The following is a 26,627-nucleotide window of genomic DNA, read 5'->3' as shown; positions in this document are numbered from 1 at the left end:
TGACCATGTGCTTTCTGCATTTTGAGTGGAAAAAAAAAAAGAAGAAAGGCAAACTTAGGGCACTACCTATTCAATATTGATAGCATTGGAATAACCTCCCAAAGGAAGTAGTGGGCTCTCCTACACTGGATAGTTTTAAGATTCAGCTTGACATGGTGCTGGGCCATCTCATTTATTCTATATTATTACCTAGAAGTTTGGACCAGATGATCCTTGAGGTCCCTTCCAACCTGGCATTCTAGGATTTTATGGTTCATTTTACATCCATTATGCAATGCAGCCCCTGATAATCCAGATTGTTTTAACGTACTGAGAAACGCCAACAAGAGTGGCAACAAGGCAGACAGCGTCCCACTGCAACAACACAAGTGGAAGCCAAATCCAGTTGATACTTTCTTCCACATCCTAGATTGTCTTGCTTTCTAAAATGTCAAAATCACCAGCTATCCTCCCCTTTTTAGGACATGATTTAGATGAGACACCAATTTTCTATTCCAGGTCAAAACCATAAAGAAGAGTTTGTACCTTCTTCTGGCTTCACATAAAACTGCTGTACACTGTGCTTGTTATGGTCAGCTATCAAGAATTGCTTCATTATAATAATTACATTTGCTTAACAGAGAAGCAGATGACTCACAGTTGTGAGGTGCATTGGAGTTTCTTTGTGTTTTGCTTCTCATTCTTTATTACAGCTACTATAAAAACTGTTTCCATTTGGTCACTCACACAGGTTTTTAAATTGAAATTCAAAGCTGCCTTGCCAGTGGCATTATAATCTTTGTTGATTATAGGAGGGAAGGAAACTGAGATGACAGAAGGTGAAAGAGCAAATGGATCCGTTTCTTTCATGTATGTTATGATTTGCAGGCAAAAATCCAGAGTGGAAAAAAAAATAATCCAGGTCAAAAAATGAGAGGTTTCTTCATTTCAAGGCAGTGTTTCCAACTTGGAGAATCTCACTATTGCAATACATACTAAACTTGTTACCTGCACATTGGCAAAATTAATGAATATGAAATATTTTGTATGGGAACCTTTGTACCGTCACAGTGATGCTGCCTTCAGAGTGCTGCGTGTGAATTTAACTCAGAGCAGTGAGAAATAACCTTGGGCTGGATTGCTATAAGGTATGAAAACCGATTAGAGGATGTTTTATCTGCCCAGTGAAAATACAACTAGTTTTGCACTATTTTATATCAACAACAGTGTTTTGTATCAAAAAGGTTTAAGGCAGGAGTATACAAGATTAGGCTCTCAGATAGGGTGATGGGAAAATAAAGCCACACATGTGCAGTCACCTATCTTTTATTAGTCATGTGTTGTGGAGGAACATTTCTTACCCTGCAGGTTTCCCTAGTATGAACCATGAGGAGCAGTGACTGGCCACCCAGAGAACAAAAGGTACAAAGAGTGGAGTTGCCACAAAGGATGAAGTGTCCCTCGGTCCTCACAGCCTGCACTTCTAAACTTGCAAGTCTCACCTGCTTTGACTCAATATCCCTGTCATTAAATTCCCTGACCCTCCTGACCACAGCAAGCTGCCACAGTGCACTCGTTCACTTCACCGTGTAATCCACAATTTGTAGACAAGTGATAGCAAAGCCTAATTCTGAGAGTATGGCTCCCCAGTGATGTGCAGTCTGGACTGTTCTGAAGCAGTTTCCTTCAACTGCTGGAGACTATGGAGTCATAAAAATCACCAGCAGTAACAAATGTAAGCATGTGGGTTAGAACAAGCACTGCCGTGGCTTATGGCCTGTCAGCATTGACATCATGAACATCTGCCTCACTCAGCTGCACTTACACAGCCGCCTTCCTGGGAGTCAGCACTGCCATTTGCAGTCTGACTTTTCCAATGTGAACATTTCTCTGATCCTGTCAGTTCACTGATGTCCAAAGAGAAGCACTGCCTTTGAAAGTACTTGGGTTTCTCTTCAAAGGGAAAGTAGAAAGACAACAGGCAGCCATCAGAAGGGAGAAAAGGCAGCCCAGAAGGGCAGGAAAGTAAAAATAGCAGGATGCCACATCACATACAATAGAGGAGACACACAGAGCTCTTAGAGAGCCCAAAGCTCAAAATAGTTGCAGTAAAATATATATGCAGTTCTTTAGGGGACTAATACTTTGTATGCAAAGCTACATAACTGAAGAACAGCACATGCCATTGAACTGCTGATTGACTTTAAAGCTGGTTAGGAAGAGTTAAAATAGGCTTCTTGCCCAGACCATGGATGACTAAAAATCAAGCAGAACTGTTGCGTTTCTCTACAGACCAAGACAATCTTCAACAACAGGGCCTCAACTACAAGAAAAACCAAAAGCAGTAACACATTCTTCAGTTTACACGACTCGTTCCCTGAAATATGTAATACAGCACCAAGAATTTCTAAAACCCAGCCAAATGCAGCCTTTTTTTTTTTCTCCATACAACTGTATCAGAAGAGATACACCTGAAAAATCTTATGGAAAGATTTTTTTTTTTCCCCCCAAAAGATGAAAGTATTGCTAACAACAAGAAGAAAGAAAGAAAAACACACACACACAAAACCCTAAACAAACAAAAAAACCCCTCTTCAGTGCTCAAATCCTTCTGCTATGATTTTTAACATCAACTTGTAGAGGAGAAAAAAAATAAATCTGTTTTTGGTATTGTTTGGTTTGGTTTGGTTTTGCTATTTGCCCTAGTTAAAAAAACAGGAAGACAGGTTTACTGTCTTCTGGTTTTGGGAGCAAAGGTAGAAGAAGGAGCTATTTTTAATACTCTCTTATCTTACTTGAAGAATTCAAGAATTGAGTGACTTAGGAGCTTTCACAAACATATCTCAACGTCTTTCATGATGCCCAAGTTAAATAAGCATCATGAAAACAGTAAGAGTAACCTCATAATTGCCTTCTCCTGTTGCTCAGACTTCAGGCTTGCTATTACAACCCCTAGCAAACACACGTCTTGGCATTTTTACCAACATGAAAAACATTTGTGAGCCAGAACGAAAATCTCTGCCTACTAAACACTACAGATGGCCAAAAGAACACAACTTTGTTTGTCAGTCACCTTCCAGTTGAGGTTCCACACGTTACCAACAGGAGAACAAAAATATCTGGACCATTCCTGGTACCAGCAAATGTAAGGACATGTTTCTTACCACACTCATCTGTGTTCCTGAGTGAAGTACTAACTGATTTTAGGGCTTACTTTAGTGGCACCACCTTAGAAAAGCTGAGATAATATGTCCCTTACTAAAATCAGTATCAAGATGCCTTCAGTTTGAGACTACTAAAGAACCAGATTCCATGAAATAGCCCACAATTATTTATGAAATGCTGTCCATAGATACCTGTGCCAGCTGAAGCATTTAATCAGGTCATACAGAGCAGCTTAGATTCTAACCCTAACTAAACTTCTTTGAAAAGGTCTCACGGCTTTAGTTCCCTTTCACTAGAGCTAATAACCAAAACTGGCACCACTGCTTCAACATTCTGACCCACCACAGAAGTACAGTTCAACACTGGTGTTTCCTAAAGCCAAATAAAAAAATCTTGAGTGGTACTAAGTAAAAAATGATGTGAAAGTAGCATGCAAGTAAATATTTGCTTGAAATAGTATCTGCTTACTGTACTGACAAAGGGAGTATGCTCTTCCCCTATAAGCACCTGTTCAAAGCAGGCAAGGACAATTCTGTCACCAAGAATTATGCTGTGTCTCTGTTATAGAAAGTTTTAGTGCTGGAAACAAGCTAGTGAGAACACAGCTCACCTTCCAAATCACAAATTCATAGCACATAGCTAGCACACATTTCTTATTCATAATGGCATATCTGACATCAAAACCATTACTAAGCAAACATGAAAACTGACCTAGATCTACTTTTTAAACAAACAAATCCAAACCCAACCTCAACCCACACCCTAATTTAAAGCTGACATGTTATAGAAATGATGTTGTCCAAACATGATTTTGCATAGGAAGAGGCCCCTAGCAGGAGATGTAGTGCAGTTTTACTACATGTGGAAGCTAAGACTCTATTGCTGGAAAGCGATACTTCCATTCTCCCAAGCATGAGTCCTGCAGGACTGTGGACAGGATGCATGAGGCAGAATCCTTCATGATATGGATGATTCCACAGAGATTCCAATTTTCCAAAAGTCAGAATTCACAGTAACAAACTTAGAGAAAACAGAGACATGACAGGGTCAGGACAGATCATCTGTTGTATCCCACACCCAACGGCAGGGTGAATGTAACCCTTTCCTGACAGAAGCTGGCCTAATCTATTGCTTCTACAAAATGGCAACTACAAAACCGAAGTACCTCTCCCAACAACACTCAGAGATTCACTGTAATAACGAGGATAGATATTCTAGTGCCTAATCTTAAGTCCTTGTCTTATAATTTTAAAGATTATTTCTTGTTCTAGTTGCAACTGAAAAAGACCCATGTTTCCATCTTGCCTCTGCACCTATCCTCCAGGTATTCCTGTACCTCAAATACCCTCAGTTCCAATAGTGCTTTCATCCTTCTTTGGACTGAGGAATCAAATCATTGGCACAGACACTGAAAACAACCTCTCAAATATGTAGCCCACGTAAATCCCTCAGATCCATTTGCCTCCATGCAATGAATGAGCAAAGCCCAAACTCAAACTTGCAACACCGGATCCCGATTTGTTCCTGCAGCAACTTGTGCCTGCTGTCTGTGTTGAGGCTGTTTTGCCTCCAGCTGTGGCTACTCAGGTAAAGATCAGAGACTGTCCATCTCCACTGAAATAAGCACAGGAAATCTGTGTGTGCAGAAACTATCTGGAAAGGTTATGCAGAAAGGCAAGACCATCTCATACTCCCATTTGTCTCCCTGCTGGGCATGCAATGTGGTTCAGGTCTTCTAAAGCCCTGGTCTTCACAACGACATCAATTTTCCACACTGCTGCTTATCCTGTTTCACACCAAGAACACTGGTTGCTTTTTCTTGGGGAACAGAAGTGAAGCCATGGATCCGAGTTCCCTTTGACAATCAATATCTGGCACTATGCTTGCCAGCACTGCCCTGGGGAGGGTTATCCCCAGCTGCTGATCTGATTGCAACAACAAAACTGTGCAGAGAAAAAGCAGGATAGCAAGACAGTTACCAAATCACTGTCTCTGCAGCCACACCTGAGAACTGCTGGTTTTGCCTTGTCTTCACAGAGGGGCAGCTGTGTCAGTTTCATTTAGGGAGGAAAAAAAAAAAGTAAATGAAGTAAATAAAATTTACATTACAGCCTGGATTGGTATTACCAAAGAAAAACTGGAATGCATCTGTAAATCACAGGAAACTGCAAGTTGCTGTCAGGATCTAACAACTAAAAAAAAAAAATCAATAATCTGAGATATTTCTGATTTAGGGAAGAATCAGTGCTGCTCAATAAGAGTTTTGTAAAACCCCATCTAAAATAGTGTAAACAGTTCTTGCACTGATGCCACAGAAAGAGGCCTTCAAAGTAGAAGAGGTGCACAGAAATACCAGTAAGATGAGAAGGGAAAAGAAAAGCCATCTTAAAAGGGGATCTTTTTTAATCTAAATAGCCATACTATAAACACACTAACAGGATGACACCATAGGAGGGAACTATTTCAGCTAAAATATGAAGTTGTCACCAAGAACAGTAGCTGAAAGATTTTAAATGTTGAACAGGAACCTGTCATCACAATTGTTAAGAACAGAATAGAATAAACCAGGTTGGAAGAGACCTTCAAGATCATTGCATCCAACCGATCATCCAACCCACCTAAACCATGCAACCAAGCACCCTATCAAGTCTCCTCCTGAACACCTCCAATGATGGTGACTCCACCACCTCCCCCCATTACAGATCAAGAGTAATTTGAAGATGAACCCTTATATCCCATCTCACAAGCTTGGACCTTGTGGATCTTCAAAGAGCTTGACAGCTGCTACAAGAGCATTCAATGCTACAGACCTCTACCTGTCCTGATGTTTAACATGGATGATCTCTGACCATGTCAGAAGAAGCTTTAAGGCACTTACGCAAAACCTGTGTTGTTGTTATCGATGTTTTGCTACTTAAAGGGATAATTTTACTATGGTATTGCATGCATAGCCTGTCTATATGCCCAAAAGGTATGCTACTATAGTCTATCCTAAAAGAACCAAAAAACACATGCACTTCATGTAAGCATAGTTGAAACTGGCAAAATACTGCAGCAAGTCACTCCACTTCCATGAGTGAAGTAGATTCTAGATAACATTTGAACAGTTGGCTGTGGGACAATGACATACTTTACACCAAAATTCTCCTTTAAGCTCTCTAAAAATAGAAGAGCCCTACTCCCTTCTGCTGAACTTGCAGAAAAATGTATCACTCTCAAGCAGCCACCACATAGTTCCCCTTCCACTATCACATCCAGCTCAACACACCAAGTTCTTCTCTTTTCCTTCAGGTTCCCTATGACCTGTCTATTTATACCCTTAAAAAGTAAACTGAAAATAAGAAGAGAGAGCAGCTCAGCCTTTAACCACTATGAACTCTGGACTAGAAGACCACTTTCAATACTGTTTTTAGTGTACCTACACTTTTACCAAATGGCTTCTGAGAAAATACTGCCATATCTTACTACTCTTTTGAATATAAGCTCACTTTACTTAACTTCCAGTTCCCAGTCTTTAAATCACAGTGCAGTGATCCCACTGCACTGACTGAAATTGCTTAATTGTATAGGCATTTATTAAAATACAATTAAAGTGGTGATCTGAAATAGCTTTTCACTGATTGTCAGCCTCCTCCTTTCCAGAAGTCTTCAGCCAAGAAAGAAGCTCTGTTGTGTTTTTTTCCACTGTACCTTGCAGAACATGCATGAAGACAGGTGATAATGCTGCTGAGGACTAGCTCCTAAGGTTTATTTTCCAAAGTTCATGCTCCTATTCTACTCAGATAACTTTAGCAAGACCCTGTAAGAGATGCAAATGGAAATCAATTTCAGGACTTAAGTGAGTTAGCTAGAAACAAACCTAAGGCTAGCAATACAAAAAGCAACTCTCACTCCTTCCTCACTTCCACTGATGGGAAACCTAAACACATTTATAAACTATTTTTAAAACACAAATATTTTACAACATGCTGAAGGAAAAAAAAGGTGACTTAAATTACTCCCACTAAACACACCCTTCCTGGGGAGGTAGCTGTTAGTTATGTAGGTTTCAAACTAAAGATTTCAGTGTCTCAAATAAAAATACCATATAATCAGAGTTGATTATCACATTTACATGTTGACATAAAATTACAACTCTGATTAGAAAAATAACAACTGTTTGTTCAATTTCCTGTAGAACTCCACTTCAAAGACATACAGGCATTTTATATTTACTTCTAGCTTCACTCATTAAGTGATTATGCCCTTCAAATGCTCCTGTTAAAGGAAATCAGATTTCTAAGTTTCTTTTCCAAAACACTGTAACAGAAGCTAAAGGTCTACAAAGGAAAAGTAGGCTGGTACTAGAAACTCATCACTATGAATCATATTTTACCTCTAAACTGCAAGGCCATACATATTCAACAAGTACACTGAGGAATTTCATTCATTCAGAAAGACATAATTTTCAATTTATTAAAAAGAAGTGACTTTTACTGATAGTTATGTCTTCTCAGGACACAGGCAGCTTGCCACAGCTGCACAGCTTAATGACAGGGCTCTACTATCCTTGCAGTGCACAGGCCTGCTCCTGTCAGCAGTTATTGGAAAGTCCTTTATGCTGCCAAGCTAACTCAGAGGTGGGCACATGTGTGCCCAGCTGCACAGTGCAGATACACAGAACTGTGGGGCTTTTGCAGTTTCCAGCTCAAATGACACTAAACTCTAAGTCTTCAAAGCTCATCTCCATGCAGCACCCATATTGCCCTAAGCAAGGTCACTTACTGTAACCAGGCTTTACATCAAGCCCAATTTTGTCCACTGTAAACTGTTACATCTAGAGTGTTAGCTACTTCAGAGTGAAAGGAAAATCATGGCAGGGTGTGAATAGGGCATTTACATCCTAATGTAACATGGGGCAAAAGAAAACCCAACAAAATAAGCTGTTTTGAGACCTATCAGGTCTGAAGAGGGAAAACACTTTCACTGTAAAACTTAGGAAATTCTTAGAAAATTGATCAGCTACAAATCAAAACTCTTGAAATATCTTTCACAAACAATCTAAAGAAATCCCTCTCCACACTCGTTGCCCTCCCGTGTTACCACTGAACACCTAAGCAAACTATGTATGCTTTAGTAGTATTCTAACTGCAGACAACTGAAGAGGTAAGAGTAACAATGCTTCAAGCTCTTTTAAAGGAAAACTAGCTATGTAAATACTGCTTTCACTACTACCTGGCACAGAACAACTTGCAACCAGTTCACCTGAGCTTCTAAACCTCAAGGAACTAGTGTAGACATCTAAACCACGTTGGATGGGTTCTTGACTTCAAAAAGCAGTCTGCTTTAATAACAAAGTAAGGCTTATTTACTGAAATAGAGTAACTGTTTCTGTTTGCAGGTAAGAATACAGAGAAGTGAAACAGGATTTTTCTTTTTAAACATTATGAAATTTTTTTGTGTGTTTATCACATTCAAAAAGCATTGACCAGTGGCTCAGTCTATTTTTTCTGGGGATTTCTTTGGTAACTGTTAGAATGCCAAGGTAAAGCTGGTATATTTGGAAGCTTAATTAGCACCTAACAGAGGTAGCCATAAACTTGTACATTTGAATGGCCATGTATTTGACACTTTAAACTTCCAACTGATCTGTGGGCACAGCAGAATCATTTTAAAGGCGAGACGAAATTGGATGCTTTGGAGAGACCAGAAAGTATCATCAACATAAATTTCACCTTTAAAATATTTTTAATTTAAAGGGCTTGATGAATAAATCCTTACCCCCATTTTCATGTCTATTTAAAAGGCAATTTCAGACTAAGCTTAAATTTTTACATCTGTCAAGATTGCCTACATGGGCAATTATGAAAAACCAAACCAAACCAAACCCAAAACGGGATGAAAACGGCTTTGGGATGAGGAGTGAAAGATTCTTCACAAGGCATTGCAAGGCTGAAACAGGAGTGGGCTGGAGAAGAGACAGTAATTCACATGGTCAGATAAGGACCAAAACTAGAAGGAAAAAAATGTCGAGTCAGTTGCATGAAAATGCCCCAACACTGAGCAAAAGACATGCAAGGAAAGCTGAAGTAGCAGTGGAAAGTGGGTCTGGTTAGCTTTTGATAGATGGAGAAAACTGAAAACATTTCCCCACTGTACAACTGACGTTACCCACAGTCTTTATTCGAATATATGCAACAAAATCTAATTAAGGGAGAAATTTGATAAACCTCACAGAAAGCCCTCTACGGAGCCAGTTTTGAAACAAAAGGGACAGATAATTGCTTCACCTCAAAATTAAGCCTGAGGTATACCAATAGTACTTTACAGCAAGCAGTTATCTTTAAGAGAGCGTGAAAAAGGACAATTTACTGTTTTTTAAGGGTGTCCTCTAAATAGGGCATACATATAAAGTACTCTAACATCCTGCATGGTTTTGTTTTTTTGTTGTTTTTTTTTCCAAAGCTTTTTGAGAAACACACACAAATAATTCAGCTTTAGTCAATTTTATTTACAGTTTGTTTTTCTTTACATTTCAGAGCATTACACAATTACATATTCTCATTTTCTGACCTGCAAACAGATACCTTAAATGGAAATATTTAAAAAAAAAAAAAAGAAAAGGAAAAAAAAAGAAAAGGGAAAAAAAAAAAAAAGAAGTTAGATACATCCAAAAATGCAACAATTACACATCTGACAATTCACAAAGTGTAATTTACTAGGACGTATCCTAAGAATTTAGGAACAACCAGTCAGGAGAAAATCTGACCAATTTCAGCAATCAATTATTTACACATTCAAAACAAAGCCTCTCTTAATCTAAACCTCCAGGCAAACGGCCTGAAAGATTTCTTCAGGAAGAAAGACCAGAAGTTATGATTCACACCTATGCAGCATTAACAGCCCTTGATCCCAAACACTGAGCGACTTCTCAGCTTTGTCTTAGAGCTACAGGCATCCCTCTCAGCTTCTCAAACCCTGAAGTGTTATATTTGTGCCCCCATGTGCATAGAAAGGCTGAGTGTTTTAAGTGGTCACTACGATAAAACCTCATTTAATCTGGTCTTTAAGTTACACAAATTCTTCTTCCTTAAAAATTTCAGCAAGTCTTCTAATGCCATTTCCACTGGCCTGCGCGGACCAGGGCCTGCCTCCATGAGATGTTTTAAGTATGCTTTGAACCAATTTGCACCGGCCAGACTAAATACATTAGAGACTATTTAGAATAATCTTTAAAGACCATTTAGACAAGGCTTACGTTTCTACACTTCCCTGATGGGCCACCTAACAAAAACAAAACAAAAAAAAGGTCACAGCTACTACTTTCATCCCTTGTGTTAACCCTTTGCCACACAGCAACTAGTTATATACTGGGTAGAAACTACTAAAAAATTCCCTGCAAATAAGCTGCCTTTCAGCTGAGGCTATGGCTCCTATGCATTGGGTGTTTGAGGAGGTTGTGGTTTGTTTTTTTTTTCCTTTAAAAACAAAACAAAACAAAAAAATCTCACTTGAAAAATACTGAAGTTCTCACTTTAGGCTAATTTGATTGCATGTTCAATTCTTTTAACTGTCAAGAAACCACTACAAATGGAACAACTTTCGTATAAAAAGCAGTAAACCGAGTGCAACTTCTGACCTGGCAAGTCCTTCATGGTAGTTCTCTAACTAGACTATGAATTTTGTGGAGCCTCCAGATTTCTTGCCTACCTTACTTCCCATGTTCACGTTTCAAACTGTGTCAGCAGGGCCCGAACTTCGGGAGTCAGCTGCTTAGCAGCCTTAGCTGCCTCTGTGACGGCCTTGCGGTAAAGACCCTTTCTCTTCTTATTAAAGCGCAACTGGAAGCTTTCTAAAAAGGGGGAGAGTTGTGCAAGAGCAAGAAAAGATGTTGTTGTGGAGCCAAACCACGAGATACGAGCCTCCTGTCGAACTAAAAGGCCGTTATCTTTCCGGCTCACAGTTATGGTAAGGATACGGGCTGGCCACCAAGGGAAGCCATAAATCTTGGCCCAAACAATGTCCCCTACACATACGGTCCTGCCATCTGGTGTGACACATTTAGAGACGTTTTTGGAAAAGACTTCCGTTTTCAAGGAATTACTGAGCTTTTTCTCTTCCTTTGAAGAGGAGGAGGAGGAGGAGGAGGAGGAGGAGGAGGAAGGTGCATGCATGCTGCCTGGAGGAAAATCAAAGCTTTCAGTAGAGCTACACTCAGAGTTGGTAGATTTCAAATCATCTGTGCTATCACTACTACAAACTGATGCACTGGAAGAGTCAGATTTCTTTTGATTAAGGGTCATGTAAACCGTTATATTGCTTTTGCTGCCTCTCTTGCCCAGTGTCTGGTGTTCATCCTGATCAACAGTTACATGCATTTCACTCGTGTCCTGAACCTCACTGCTGGCCTCTTCAGGGCCTTCTGAGGGGCTCTGATTTTCTGAAGGGGCCTCACCTGCTGAGCGGGTGGAGGAGCAGCGAGACTGGGGCTTAGTTGCCATCTTGCCACTCCGTATTTTCTCAAGTCCTGTCTTGAGAGAAGAGTCATTTTCTTCATTCCGATACCTTTGTGGCTTTAAACGCAATCGAGGTGGGAGGGAACCTGAGCTGGTGTTCTGAAGACGCCGTGTGAAGTGGACCTTTGAATGTGCATTTTTGGAAGAGGAGGTTGCACTCTGCTTCTTTTGTGCCTTTTCTTTGGCCATTTTCAAGACTTCCCGAGCTTTTGCATGATCCATGTTTTTGCTCTGGAGAACTTTTTTTGTACTTAACTGCGCTTTTGAAGTATTTGCTTGTGCGGAAACTTTAACTACTCTGCTTCTGCTGTGGGCAATATTTGAAACCTTGACCACAGCGTTTCTTTTCTGGCTTTCATTTTGGCTTTTTCCATCCACCTTATGGTCAGTCTTAAGTTTTTTATTCACAGTAGTCACACTCTCATTTCTTCGCTTTTTATTATCCTCATACTTTGAAGAGTCACTTGCATTGCCACCTTTTTTTATCTCCTTTTTTTCTGCAACAACACTGTTTTTGCACTTGTCACATAAGACCTGCCGGGGTCGTAGTTTGATAGCATTCATAATAGAAGTGGGTTCCTCCCTGTACATTTTACGCTTGGGTCGCTTAATTTTCCGGGGTGGAGGCTGAGGTATTGACTGGTTATATGTGTCCCTGATAAACAAAGGAGGAGGATATGGCGCTCCCTCGTGAAAGAGAGGAGGTGGTTTAGAAGTCCATAGGCTTTTAGCTATGCTAGGTTCTGATGGCTGCGTGAGAGAAGAGTCATCAGGGACTGCAGCATTAGATTCACACTTCACCTGCGCCTCGTCTTGGAATGGTTTGCTTTGGAGCTGCATGGCTTCAGGTTTGTCCTTGTATTCCCTTTTAGGAAATATGGTCACAGGGATTCCATGGGGTCCAAACCTTAGAGGGGGGAGAAAAAAAAAATGAAAAAAAAAATTAAAGGTTTTGAGGTTATTGCATTCATTAAAAAGCATTCAAAATCCTGTCCACATTCTGTAGCCACCATTTGAAAGATAAGTTCCTGGAAAACTAAAACTTTGTATCTAGCCTTATGGTAACCTTTGAAAAAGCAGGACACCAGAGCCAAATCAACAGAGAACATCAAATACACAAACTTGAATCACCTTGAGACAGCAGTAAAAGATTTTGGTACTTCTAGAAAATGTTTATAAACATAGAAACTACATGCTGATCCCTACAAACTCCAAATCTACCCAAGATGATTCCCATACTAAGTCAATGTATGTGAAGGCAGCACCTTTTGCAAAATTATTCCATTTTTAGCACAGCACAAAAGGCTGAATGTTTTGGATTTAATCAATATAAATACTTGCCTTGAACAGAGTACCATTATTCTTCATCCACAAAAGATTAGCACTCAATCACCTGATGAATTGAAGCCCAAAACATGCTAGCTTATTAGTTTGAGTTTCTTCCAGCAAAACTGCCATTATTCCATCACAGTACACATCATTTCTCCCTGTTCTGCAAACATTTTAAACCTAAGTCTGCTCTCCAGACAGTTCTAGGTCTCTGCTGCCCTACTTGACTCCTCACCAACCTCAACAGCTCTAAGAGAAGAGAATGAAAATTCCCAGCGTGACTTGAGCATTAGCTCATCTTTCCCCCTAGTAACAGCAGTAGCAGATTGCCTAACAGGTAACCAATACTTTCTGCAAAGGGTTGTACTACAGGAAACATTTTATCAGCAAGGTATCATGCCTGCCTTTTCCCCAGGGAAAAATCAAATGATAAATACATTCATTTTGCAACAATATATCTTTCATCCCCACAGAAGCAGCAGGAGGGATTATAATAAAAACTTGCCTAAGCTTCTGTTCCACTCCACAATCTACCAGGCTGAGGTACCAGCCTTACACAGAGCTGTCACTAGGCTCTTCGCTGCTCTGCCTGACTTCAGCTCCCATACACACACTGGTGTCTGGCTTATATTAGTTGGTATTTGAGTAGTTTGACTTGAATGCAGTAAAAAGTGGTAAGACAAGGTTGCAATGCCAAATCACCCATTCTGAATCACTACACAAACACCATTGTGTTTATCCCACCACACATCCCACCTGACAGAATGAAATATTTACTCAAGATTTGTCCTCAGGTTAACGCTACTTCACGCTGCACTGCAGCTGCTCAACTGCAACATCCTCTTAACTGATTGAACTGAAGTTTATTTACACTCTATGGCAGTCTCTCGACTGAAGATAATGCTGAATACCCATCTATTTTCCATTCACACTCCTGCAAGAAACACAGTTTATGCAAGTAGCTACATGTTGGCTTTATTTCTTCAAAGCTGCTTTTGAAAAAACATCATGTGTTAGAAGAGTCTTTAAACTGTCACCAACAAAAGCCGTCACTTGTTTGTCCTTTTGCTTATCTGTTAAGCTTCTTTTTACACTTAGAAGCTGCAGTTGAAGGAAACAGCCTATCCAAGATTAAATTATCCATCCAATTTGCACTTCATTACAAAAGGAGAACAGAAACAGCAGATAACCTAAGCAAGGGGCAACCAAACAATTCTGTCATCATAAAAAAAGGGAATTGAACACGTGACAATTTACATTTTAGCATCAACTAACACCCAGGCACTGTTACATTGATAGCCTTGAACTCTGGAGACAGAAGCAGCCGCCCAGATGGGCAGCTGTTAGAGCAGTTCTGTCCTTACCCATAGGCTGATTAGTGCTGTTTACCACAAAATATCCCACCACCACAACAGTTAATTACTGGGGTTTGAACCCACTCAAATTCCACATCCCTCCAAAAAAGAACAGCATAACTAAGTGTAGTCTGCTGCACTAGTGAAGGCTACAGAGAGCTATAAACATTTACCAGCTGATACAGGCATTTCTCCAACCTACAGTCTTGCTTTAAACCACAAGAGACTCACTCATAACTAAATTTTAAGTTCCCTAGAGTCTCAGAAGTCCAAGTTTAAGAAGTTATTTTTTTTCCACAAACACTCTTTCCACTAAGGACTTATAATGAGTTGTTCAGTTTCAAGTAGAGCTTTAAAAGAAACTATCAGCTGCAAATAATGAAATTAGCAATATTTTCAGTGTTACTTCCATCAAGAACTTCAGCTTCTTTATAAGCAATATGACGTAGATCCAATCTTTCAACACCTGATAAAGACTACAGTATTTGGGAAGAACTCCCTTTGCTATAAGACCATTGACAACAATCCAGGGTAAGATTTCTGGTGTGCAAATTTCAGTCCCAGATAAACACCACAAAAGCAGAACTAGACAGGAGATTGATATCAAAAGGGCAAAACCCATGCAGAACATCACTTACAACTCTTCTCACTCTTTGGAACTGCATTTCCTAGCCCCTCACATAACTTTTCTGGTGTCCAAGGCACAGGCCTTTCTTCTAGAAGACATTTATGATGACTCTATCAGGAAATTAAGTATTGTTAGCAGCAACCAGGGAAGAAGCAGATGAAGAAGACTGCAAGGAGGTTCTTTAAAAGGATCTTATTTAAGTGCTTCATCTCTCTTTTCCCAGATTTTGTTCTATTGCCTCACAAGCTAAATCAGCATGAGGACGACTTCAAATGCATTTAAGAAGCCACATGGAAAGCTCAGCACATGACTGGGAGCATGAAGGCATCAAAAAAAAATCAATACTGCAACTTAAAACTATCCTTTAAGCATCCACATAGTACACAGGCCAAACAGCTGAAGAACAGAAGAGCCACAGAGGAATTTTTAACTAATATGGAAACCTGCTTTAGTGTAACACAGAAGCAATCCAGACTGAATCTCTGAAGCCAGAGTTTGTCTCACAAAATAAATTTTCACAAATTAACTAGAAACTCCCAATGCTGTCTACCTAAAAATTAATGAACTGTAGAATTAAAGAACAGTCACAGATGCCAACTAGTGCCAGTTATGTAAGAGCAAATGAAGACACTATTCCTGTAAGTGATGTGCCAATACATAGACATGACTAGTCAAGACACAGTCTACCTGAAGATAAATTTGTAAGTCCAGAGACTGAACATTACTTCCAACAGTTCAGTATATGATGCCTCCTCTTTGGTTTCACCCAATAGCAGGTTGCATCCATAAATAGGGAAGTTTTAGATGATCTTTGTTTCCTCCTGGGTGAATGAAGGTCTCCAGAGAACAATGGCAGAAAAACTCAGAAATGAAACAGTAAATGATACAGGAGAGAATGAAGACAAAGAACAAGGTAAGGGAGCGAAGGCAAACCAAAGAATGACCTCTTTTTTTTTTAAGAAGCAGAATGAAGATGTGATCTTATCAAACCTATTCAAGACAAGGCATGACACAACATCTAATTAATTCAATAGTGAACACAAGTATGTACTGCAAATACTCAAATTTTAAGCCCCACTTTCCTAAAACTAGTTGGTGGACCTTGAATCCAAGTGCTTCCCATATAGTCACAAAAATAATTTGTTACACAAGCTACAAGTCTGAAATAGCCAAGGGTGCCACATCTATGCAGTTTAGACACAGAAGTTGTGGAAGCTAGTGTGTGGTTCATCTGCTACACAGAGATGGGCTGAAAGACTCCCACATAAAAACCCACTTATATCATGACATTTACTGATGTACACATCTGCAGTGACTGGGCAGTGGAAGATCACCTCTCAAAACAAATGATTTCATAGGTGTTGCATCAGTGAGCAGACCTTGATACTTCAGGTGTCACATACTGCGTAGTTAAATAGAATTGAAAAGGCAATTCCTTACAGTAACAACAGCTTTATTTTATAACATACTGATTCCAAGTACCACCCATCCCTACTAGAATCTCAGGAAAGGCTGTTCTTAGAATGATACACTCAATTACTCTTTCCTTTTTCTTAAAAAAAAGTACCAAAACCTCCCCTCCATTTGTGCCTATGCTGTTTGCTGTACAGCCCACTCCTGCATAACATCACATAGTTCTACCCCAGTTGAAGGATTACAAGGATTTGTTGATGGTGGCTCTAAAATGGAAGTGTTAAGAAAACCAAAGTATGAAACAGGCATCTTAACCTAATTTAAGGCAGTTGTGGAAAGCAGCACACTGCTGCTTCACACATTCAAAATTAGAACTCGTTTTCCATATTGCCAGTTTCCTCTCCTCTAAAGGTATTCTGCCTCCTTTTTTTTTTTTCCCTCCTTTGAAAAGGCATCTCTAAAAGAGAACAGGCTTGAGATCCATTCTAAGAAATTTATCTTCAAGAAATTTTACAAGTAACCAGAGCAATCAGTATGACCCAATCATATTGCTGCTATACATATCCCTTCAATCTACATATGCATGAAAGACATAAATAGCAACAGGAATACCAGGAACTGTATTTTAAAAAGAATGATGGGGTAGATGAGATCAATTCTGTCAGACCTTTATGTGGACCATGGTATGCAGAGACAGAAGTATGACAAAAAACAGATTTGACTCCCAGATTTTCAACTGCAAGTTAATGAATATGCAGTCAAGACATCTTTTGTAATTAGGCAAAATGTAGTTTGGGTATCAAACCCAGAACTCTGTCACTTAAAGCCATATAGATTTGTATTATAGCTATATAAACCAGTACTTCAAACAAAGAAAGCAAGCTGGTTGGGTGGTTGTTTTTTTTCAGATCTAAACTCTACAGCAGAATTACTGCAATGAATTCATATTACTATTCAATTTCCATGCAAAACAACTCAGTTAAAGAGCATTTTACAAAATACAAGGGGCAAATTCTGTTTCAATTCATAACTATGTACATAAACATCTAAACAATACAACCTGGAGCAAAGCATTTTTATATTACTATGTAGTCTTAAGCTCCCATCTTTAGCCTCCAAAGTCTAACTTTTAGTTCTCTATTAAATAAAGAAATAAAAATGAAATAGCACCTTGTTCTGCCAAGAGCAGCCAAAGGACAGAACCCACTGAACAGGTTCAGAAGGATTTCACATTTGTCTGCAAATGCACTGAATTCATGTCCAAGCACAGTAACTTCCACTGTTAACTGTCAAACTTCACTGCTAAGACTACAGGAATCTCTCCCTTTTTCCCCCCCCATTTCTCTTACACTCAGTATGATCCTTAGTGTTTTGCAAAAACCAAGATAAGCAACATCTGAAGCCACATTTATTGCAGGGTTAGAAGTTTAGAGACCTGGAGTATAAGAATGTGCTGAAATGTAGAGCTAAAGATACATATTTCATGCTTGTATCTAAGCTGAGAATGTAACTGTAATATCCCAAGTAATAAATACTTAGATCATAGTTATTTGAACGCAAAGTATTTCAGAATTCCTCAAAACCACCTCTACTCAAATATAGATTATGCAATAACCCATTTTTAATATAGGTTACTAGGTGTGATAAAACATGATATGGAACACACTGAGGGGTCTGAAACACAAGCCCTATGAGGAGTGGTTGAGGGAGCTGGGGTTGTTTAGCCTGGAAAAGAGGAGGCTCAGGGGAGACCTTATTGCTCTCTACAGCTACCTGAAGGGAGGTTGCAGCCAGGTGGGGATTGGTCTCTTCTCCCAGGCAACCAGCACCAGAACAAGAGGACACAGTCTCAAGCTGTGCAGGGGGAAGTTTAGGCTTGATCTTAGAAAGAAGTTCTTCACAGAAAGAGATTGCCCATTGGAATGGGGTGCCCAGTGAGGTGGTGGGGTCGACATCCCTGGAGCTGTTTAAGAAAAGACTGGATGAGGCACGTAGTCTAGCTGATTACACTGAGTTGGATGACCAGTTGGACTTGATGATCTTGGAGGTCTCTTCCAACCTGGTTGATTCTGTGATTCTGTAACATTGCTTTAAGAGGTACTGAGAAAAAGCACAGAGAAGCCAACATATCAACTCAATGCTTTACTCACCTCCTGAGCAACCTTACACCAGGCTAAATAGACTAGAAACATGCATGTTTCACTTAGAGCCCTAAGAACATGGCAAGGAACTGCATGATAAGTGACTCTTTGGAAATAACACATCTTCAAGATTAGATGTTGCTTTGTTATCACAAACTCTTAGCACCAAGAAAATTTTGGTTGAAGACATGATAGTTCAAATTAAGTAACCCATGTGACAGTTCACATCTAAGCAAACTAGTAGGAAGTTTACATAATCAAAGACTTTCACTAATCAATGTTAAATTCACTGTTTTTCAAGCAGGTACACTTGCCCATAATCTGAGCTCTTGTTGCTGGCACTTTCAAGGCAGCAGGAAGGCAAGGAAGATGTAGAACTGAGTTTGAAAGAGTATCTCAGGAAAGCTGGTTACAAGTCTCAGTCTCCAACTGCAATCAGTCACCAAGTGGAAAATGACTCATGGATATCAAACAACATGCAAATAGATGAAAGAGTGTATTAAGCTAACAGTACACATTTCCATGAACAGGAAAGCCCTTTGAAAGACAAACTTTCAGGAAACAATCACAAAAGTCCCTGTAATCAGAATGTCAATACAAACTTTGGAGGATTATGCATTATAGAGAGAAGAAACTAAGATGATATGCCTGAAGAGTCCATAGGTGATCCCCTAATCACTGATCTCCATCCCCCCCACCCCTGAAGTCAGAAGCTAGCCCTCACCTTTTCATTGGAAAGGATTTACAAGTGAATTCACAGCATTTCCTTCCATTTTCTGTAACCCAGGGAGTTCTATCAATGACACAGAAGTAGACTTTAAGCTTAAGCTTCCTGCTAACTACTACAATTTTACTAGGGTGATTACAAAGCTGATGGGCTGCTTAAATTGAAATTATCTTTTCATTTTTATACCTGTTGGCATTATTAGGTAGAAGTTTCAGCTGCATTTTGAAGTGGATGCTTTGTGGGTACATTTGCAGGTGTTACACAATTGTGAAGTTTCAGGATTACGACAAAATACCTCAAATATACACTTCTAAGACCTTCCACATACCAGTCAAATACAAGACACATGGAAGAGAATGGTAACATTATTGATGAAGTCTAAGCCAATTCAGTGTCAAGATGAACAAAATTCAGTCTTGTAATGGTGTGAAGCAAGAAGAATTTAAACCATATCCAAAATTTCAACTTCACCCTGTCTCTTGAAGCCAAGTAAAGCTACTGTTACAAAGCAATTCCAGGCTGTTGGAATGGAGAGAAGCACACCGTAAGAAGAAATGACAACTTAACCAACACTGGTTGCAGATGAATAAAGAAAAGTAGCAGCCTGCAGCCACTTCAGGAAAGGTGGTAAGTTTTAGGCACAATCACAGACCAGCATGATTAGGCCTTACTGGCTCGATAAAGGGAAACATCACATTCTTCGTACTGACTCAAAATTAAGAGGCTGACTCACAAGTGTTTTCAGTACAAGCAGCAGCTTTAGCATGTCCTATGCTAGGAAAATCCTAAAAGCTCGTCCAGTTTTGTTAGGGATTTTCACTTTCCAAGTCCTGTCCTCCAAGTGTGGCTAAATTGGGCACTATACCATTCACATGTACATGTGATCAGCTATCAACCACACACGCATCACATCTATCTCTGGGGATAAAAGAAAATATCCAGAGATGTGTTATGTCTGCTCCTTAAATGCTAGAATTTCACCAGGCTTCTTCATACATCTGAGAAGCAACAAAAGAGACCTGGTGATAAACTGCGGGAGCACCCTACAAACTGAGTGCAAGTGAAAAAAACCCAACCTGAACCCAAAGAACAGCCCAAACAAAACTACAAAACCACAGCCCCCACACAACCCTGAGTAGCAGACATTATTGTTGAGAACGTATACCACAGAACATCAGTACTTCTACAGAACTTAAGACATCCCCAGACAAGGGCAACCAAATATTGCCAGAACTTAAGAGCAGGGAGAAACCAGCCACATTTTTACATTTTTTTTTCAAAACTGCTGGTGCTTCCTTCTCACATCAGCAGATCCTGGATTACACCAGGGAGCACCCTGCCACCTTTCTTCGTGAATGCCATCAAAATGTGAGCACACACAGACTGCAAGTTTCAAGAAGTGATAAATGTAAATGGTTTAGAAAACCAACAGATGTTCTGCAGACTAAGACAACACAGACCAGGGAATGGAGGCAACAGTTCATTACTTATTCTTCTGCAGTGGAAACTTTAATCGATACATTGGGAAAAGCATAGGATTCAGGATGTTAGACAGCAGGAAGATACAGGAGCTCATCATATCTGCAGAATTAAAAGGAAAATTTTATTTATGTGATAAAGCAATAGAAAGTCCTAGTCCTGGCTGTTGGCAAAACAACAGAACATAAATGTTATCCCTCTTCTCCCCTTAATCTCTGAGAAAGGGAAAAAAAAACCTTGCAGAAATAATTTTCCTCTCTCCAGAAGACCAAACTAAAACCTGGACTCCTTAACCCTACACTTCAGGATTTACAGATGATATGCCATCAGGTATTTCTTTACTGTCTACTTCCTCCAGGTGCAGAGCAAGATTTACACTAAATCTGAGCCAGCAGGTGGCAGGAACATCTCCTATCCCCTAAGCAAACAGTGTTAGTCAATGCTGGATACAGGCAAGCTTACAGGCCCTGTTTAAGCCCCATAGTTAAACAAGCAGAGTAGTTTTCAATGACAATTTGTACAATGGCACAGAAAATTAGCTAGTGGTGAATGAAGCGTTTCACTATTCACTCTGACAAAATAAGACATGACTGCCTTCTCCTGTCTGCCCAATGGTTGGCTGCATTTCCCATCTCTCCTATTTGCCCAACTTCATCAAGTATCACACATTGAGGAACTCACATCAGAACCTTATCCTACCATGCAACAAGGCACTTGAAAGGCAATGGAAACAGAAATAAACAGTAGGATCACATTTTAAATTTGTACAATAACCCTTCACAGTAACAGAAGTGGGGGTATGTCCCTCTTTACATAATGACTTGCTGCATGAGAAATTGATTGGGGATGTGGATTCCCATTTTCTGCTGATATTCAAAACTCCCTGTGCACCTGCTGACAGGTACTCAAGACTGCCATTAGCAGAGGCAGAAAAAATACTTCCTTACCTCAAATGTAGGAATAAAGCCCACTGAACACTGAGGTGTCTGTGTTCTTGCATTATAAATTGGACATCCTATTTACCAGGAAATCAGACCTCCAACACCACTATCACTGACTTCATATTGAAGTCCACAAGAATAAAATGCAAAGTCAGGCATTTCAATAATGGAAACAACACTGGAAATAAATTTAAAAACCAAACCAAACCCCACCACACAAACAACCCTAAAAAAAAATTTCAACACAGAAAGAAGGGGACATTTTTGCCTTTTGTCCACTTTCAAGTTCAAGTAATTCAGAACATGACTTGAGAAGGCTAAAAAGAGCCCAGTGTTTTTAAGAGTCTTTAAAACTTACTCTTCTTATGACTGTACAGAAGTAGTACCTTCTTTGTCCTGGAGGGGAAAGCAGAAATTAAGATCCAAAATGGACTGGGATGTATTTTCTTCTGGGTATACGATGAAGCAGTATTAGGATGTGAACTGAACACATCACCTGCCTTTTCTGAAGCTATGAAGTAAAGTCTAATACAAAATTTAACTTCTGTTTATTAAGAATTGGTAGTCTTGAGATACTGATCCTCTTTGCATTAGGAGTGTTTGTAAGATTATTCCTACACACAACTGAGTGAGTGGAGACAGCTTTCAGTAACCACCATTTCCATACCAGAAATCCCAACGTTTTCACCTAAACACATGCTGGAAATAAGACAGGTCTGATTTAACCATACCCTTCCTTTCTCTGTGGTGGTGCTTTTATTTTTGGCACAGTGGAAAAACTTACTATAGTAATATCAGGGCCTGCCAGATACAGAAGGAAGTTCATGAAAAATGTTAATGTTCTACAATTCTGTATTTTGCTGCTACGCAAAGCAAAAAATAAAGATATCAAGAAAAGCTACTATCTAAACAGTACTATCATTCACTTACCACCAAAGCTGTTCAGTCTAGAATAGAATTTAAATGTTGGGCATTCATATAACACCTGTTTTCCAGTAAGGCTTCTGTTTCTTACAGGTAGCAAGTTACTGAATTATTTCTAGAATTTGCTTACCACTTCATTTCCTGAGACATGTCAAAAAGACTCCCATTCAAGTATTTACTTGTCACCAGCCAAAGAGTATAGACATTATGTCTAGAAGCTCAATCCTTTTTGTCCAGGCACTCCAAAGAACTCGACTTCTAGATTTTAAATTTCACCTTCTGGATTCATACATAACAAGCACCTCTGAAGAAAGTCCAAGAACTTATGAATGAAGAGAAAGGACTTCATAAGAGAATCTGCATAAGAGAATCTGGGAGTAATAGCACAAGCCTCTGTATACAAACTGCTACAAACTGCACCAGAGGTTTAGGCTGAATATTAAGAAATATTTCTTCACTGAAAGGGTTATCACACATTGGAATGGTCTGCCCAAGGGGCTGGTGGAGCTGCCATCTCTGGGGGTATTTGAGCACCATGTGGACCTGGTGCTTAGGGACATGGTTTAGTGTTGACCCTTCAGTGCTGGCTTGAGGGTTGGAGTGGATGATCTTTGAGGTCTCTTCCAACCAGATATATTCTGTGATATCACTTTTCCACAGTTTTTCTGTGAAGACTCACCCTGGGGGCCTGTTCTTCAGATGCATGCTTCCACTGAAGCCACCATGCAAAGCAGCAGACAGTTTGCCTGCTACAGATGACCTTTACTGCCAACAGCTGCTGTCAGATATACTTCATGAGAGAAGGCTCTTCAGTGTACACACACAAAAAAAACCTCAGGAAAATGAGGAGATGCTTTTGGACAATGTGTATTCAGTAAGATATGATCTCTTCCAGGTGTAAGGGACATATAAACCCCTAGAAGTACAGAAGCCAATGCTCTGTCATCCTGTTAATCAGGGTAAACTATATAATTCTGCTGGTATAACTTCAGACCGACAGAAGAACTGATGTTAACTAGAAGTATGACTTGGGTTGTAATGCCTTCTGACCTGCTTTGAGACATAGTAATTCACAGTAAAAGCGAGGACGGTTTGCAGATCGGATGTTAGTACTTGACTTCGAAAACCAGACTGGTAACTCTGCATTTCAGGTTAGAACTCACAAATTCAAAACTTACTTCCATGACATTACCCAAAACCCAGGTTTCCAAAAAGGCCTTCTGTTTCAAAAACTCAACCAACAAGCTAGGCTCAGGACAAAATTGATGGTCCCTAATACTTCCTTTCAGAAAGTCTTGACAATAGTGGTATTATAGGAAGCTATTAAACAGCTGCTATTATGTAAAAGGGAGTGATAAAAAACACATAACCACACCTGCAGTTTAAATTTGGGGGTAAAGGTGCACTGCATTTTCTACATATCAATTGTTTTAAATAACCCTGGCCAAATGTCACTTTTTTCTCGTGTACTCGCATAGTCCTTGTATGTTTACAAAACAAGCACTAAGAGGTATTTTCACCTATGAATAGTAGATTGTTTATAAGATACATAGGATCACTGACGTCTTATGGCCTCCCAAGAACCTCTTGTTACAGGAAGGCAATGTAAAAAACGACCCTCCAACCTCACAGTTTGATAAGGCTTAAGTAATTTTGTGATATATAACTGTTCCTCTGCCCAAAAGGGTATTTAAGAACCATTAAACTTCACCCCATTCATCGCATTGAAGGAGCAATCAGTACTAATAACTGTACTTCAGGACTGTAATAGCCTGGCTTGAAACCCATTATTCTGAAAAATAGTATGTATTGAAAAATAAGGTTACCTAGGCAATGTAAGACAAGTCAACAGGAAAAAAAGATCTCTGGGTCTGTACGTTTTGGACAGACACTAGAATGAATGCAAACATTTGTCGCTCAGATCCTTTTTTCCCCAGCAGCAGGGAATGCTGGAAGCCCAACGTGAATCCCAACCCAGTCAAAAGGATGTGCCCATGTGCTCGCCCTCCTCTCAGCTCCATCATTTTCTCTTTCTCACTCAGGACTACTTCTGTAAGGGCACCACTGTAAAATGGGTGGCCGGACAGCCGCTAGCCACCGCTCTCTCCTTCCATACGTTGAGGTCGAGGGCAGGCGGAGAGCGCGGGGCCCTGCCCTCCCCGCTCCCTCCACCCCCTGCTAGAAGGGTCGAGGAGAAGGAGCTACTGCCTCCGTTCCGCGGGGAGGACAAGCAGGCTGGAACCACTTGCCCCTAGGCAGTCCCACGGCTTCGGGCCTCCCAGGGCGAGGGTGGGGAGGCTGCTGCCGTCGTGCCCCTTGGCTTTTGCCTAAGCCGCTGCCCGCCGCGGGGTGAGCCCTCGAGGGTCTCGGCGGGGACCGCTCCCCCGAGGGCAGGAGAGGCGCAGGGCGGCGCAGGCAGGCGGCTGCGGGCAAGCTCGCTGCCCTCATGGCTGCTCGGGGGTCGGGCCGGTTCCCTCGTGAGATCTCACCTTTTAGAGAGGTCCATGAGGACCCCAGAAAAAAGCTTCTCTCCCAGCCGGAACGAGACCACCAGGGCGTCCTCAATGATGTGATCCAGGGTGACCCGCACCTCGGAGCCAGGCAACAGCGAAGCCTCTGCCTCCTCACCGACCGGAGGCACGGGCACCGGGGACTTGGGCTCGACAGCGGCGGCATCACCAGCATCCGGCTCCTCCTCCTCCGGCCGGGACGGCTCCTCCCCGGGCTCCGGCTCCGCGGAGCCCCCAGTAGCCGGCGGGCAGGGCTGCGGCTCCTCCTCGGGAAGTTCAGGGTGCCCAGCAGGCGGCGGGCAGGGCTGCGGCTCCTCCTCAGACTCCGGGCTAGGCGCTCGCCGGTGCTCGGCCTCGGGCGAGTCCACCTCCGGGGTGGAGGGCGGCAGCTTCTCCGTCCTCTCAGCTTCCGGCTCCTGCGTCCCGGCCGGGCTCCGGGCGAGCTGCACAGGCGGCGGCTCCTCGGCCTCGCCGGGAGCAACCTTTCCCCCATCGGCCTCCTCCCCGTCAGGCACCACTGACTCCACGGCCTCGGTGACGGCAGGGAGAGGGTCCGCGCCAGCCTCGCTGCCCGGGATAGGCTCCATCTCGGGCTCAGCTTCTCCTGCCCCCCCATCGCCCGGCACCGCTGCAGTAGCTGCCGCCTCCGCAGCCATGGCCGCCATTTTCTCTGCTGCTTCACCGCCGCCTCCCTCCAGCAGCGGGATCGATAACCACGGCCTTCCCCGCCCGCCTGGGAGGGAGAGCCCGCCCCCTAGGCTCGCATCTGGCAGTCTATTGGTGAGCGAGGTACAACTTTCTACTTCTACTGGAGAGCAGAGTAGTCCGTCAAGCTCAGCGGAAACTTCTTGTTGGCCGGCAGGGACTTCATTCAATGAAGAGTCGGGAAGAGGAAGAAGGGGTGTGGTTTAGTGCTTTACAGGCCGTTACAGATCAAAGGGGCTGGGCCTCTGAGGCTACCCCTCTATCTCATTGGTGGAAGGAGGAGCCGCTCCCGTGGGAGGCTAGTAATTGGCGGTGCCAAACGTCCGTCAGGGGGACGCGGGGCCCGAGTCGTGCGGTGGCCGGCATGTGCGCCGCGGGCGGCCGGGAGAGGGCGCGAGGGAAGATGGCGAGGGCGGCTCCAGTGGGGAGGGTCGGTGGTCCCTGGAGCGGCACCTCCGGCTTGGGCGGCCGCCCTGTACGGGAAGCTGCGTGTGTGAAGGAGGGGGCGCGCTGTCCGTCTGTGGTGCTGCCTGCCCCTTTCTGGGGGTGAGCGGGGTCCTAAGGGGTGGGTCACAGGGGAAAGACCTGAGGGTTGCAGAGGGCATGGTGTCTTTTGTGTAGTAAATCAACACTAAAAGATTAAGTAGCATAAATTAGGTACATCAGATAAAGATGAAAAGTGTAGTGTGGAAAAGGGGAAAAAAAGAGTTAACATTTTCCCTTAAGATCTTCTGAATCGGTGATTAATTTATATTCATTTTTTTTCCCTGTGGCATCAGTGGTTGCTACCTTGTGGGCATTTTGTCCCCGCCCCCCCCAGCTAGGAAATCTCGTAT

At 41.6% G+C, this 26,627-nt stretch overlaps 2 protein-coding genes across 8 annotated transcripts in view; one reads left to right on the top strand and one right to left on the bottom strand.

The window, feature by feature from the left end:
- The window catches only part of PWWP2A (PWWP domain containing 2A), a 47,926-nt gene extending 22,175 nt beyond the window's left edge, over positions 1-25,751 (bottom strand). For 2 of the 7 annotated variants that reach the window (XM_054168562.1, XM_054168564.1), the window contains exons 1-2: positions 25,066-25,751; positions 11,579-12,546 (exon numbers count right to left, since the gene is read on the bottom strand). In XM_054168562.1, coding sequence (XP_054024537.1) covers positions 11,579-12,546; positions 25,066-25,751 — 1,654 coding nt within the window. Of the gene's footprint in view, positions 1-9,624; positions 9,711-10,631; positions 12,547-25,065 lie in introns of those variants that run through there. The other 5 variants (XM_054168563.1, XM_054168559.1, XM_054168561.1 and 2 more) reach the window with 5 other exon arrangements.
- FABP6 (fatty acid binding protein 6) overlaps positions 25,741-26,627 on the top strand; it is a 35,833-nt gene continuing 34,946 nt past the window's right edge. The window contains exon 1 of the mRNA XM_054168568.1: positions 25,741-25,866. Within this exon, the coding sequence (XP_054024543.1) occupies positions 25,741-25,866 (126 nt within the window). The remainder of the gene's footprint in view (positions 25,867-26,627) is intronic.

This window comes from Dryobates pubescens, chromosome 16 (assembly GCF_014839835.1).
Source record: "Dryobates pubescens isolate bDryPub1 chromosome 16, bDryPub1.pri, whole genome shotgun sequence".
NCBI lineage: Eukaryota > Metazoa > Chordata > Aves > Piciformes > Picidae > Dryobates > Dryobates pubescens.
Note: the sequence above shows the minus strand (reverse complement) of the source record. Positions and strands in the feature narration are given on the sequence as shown.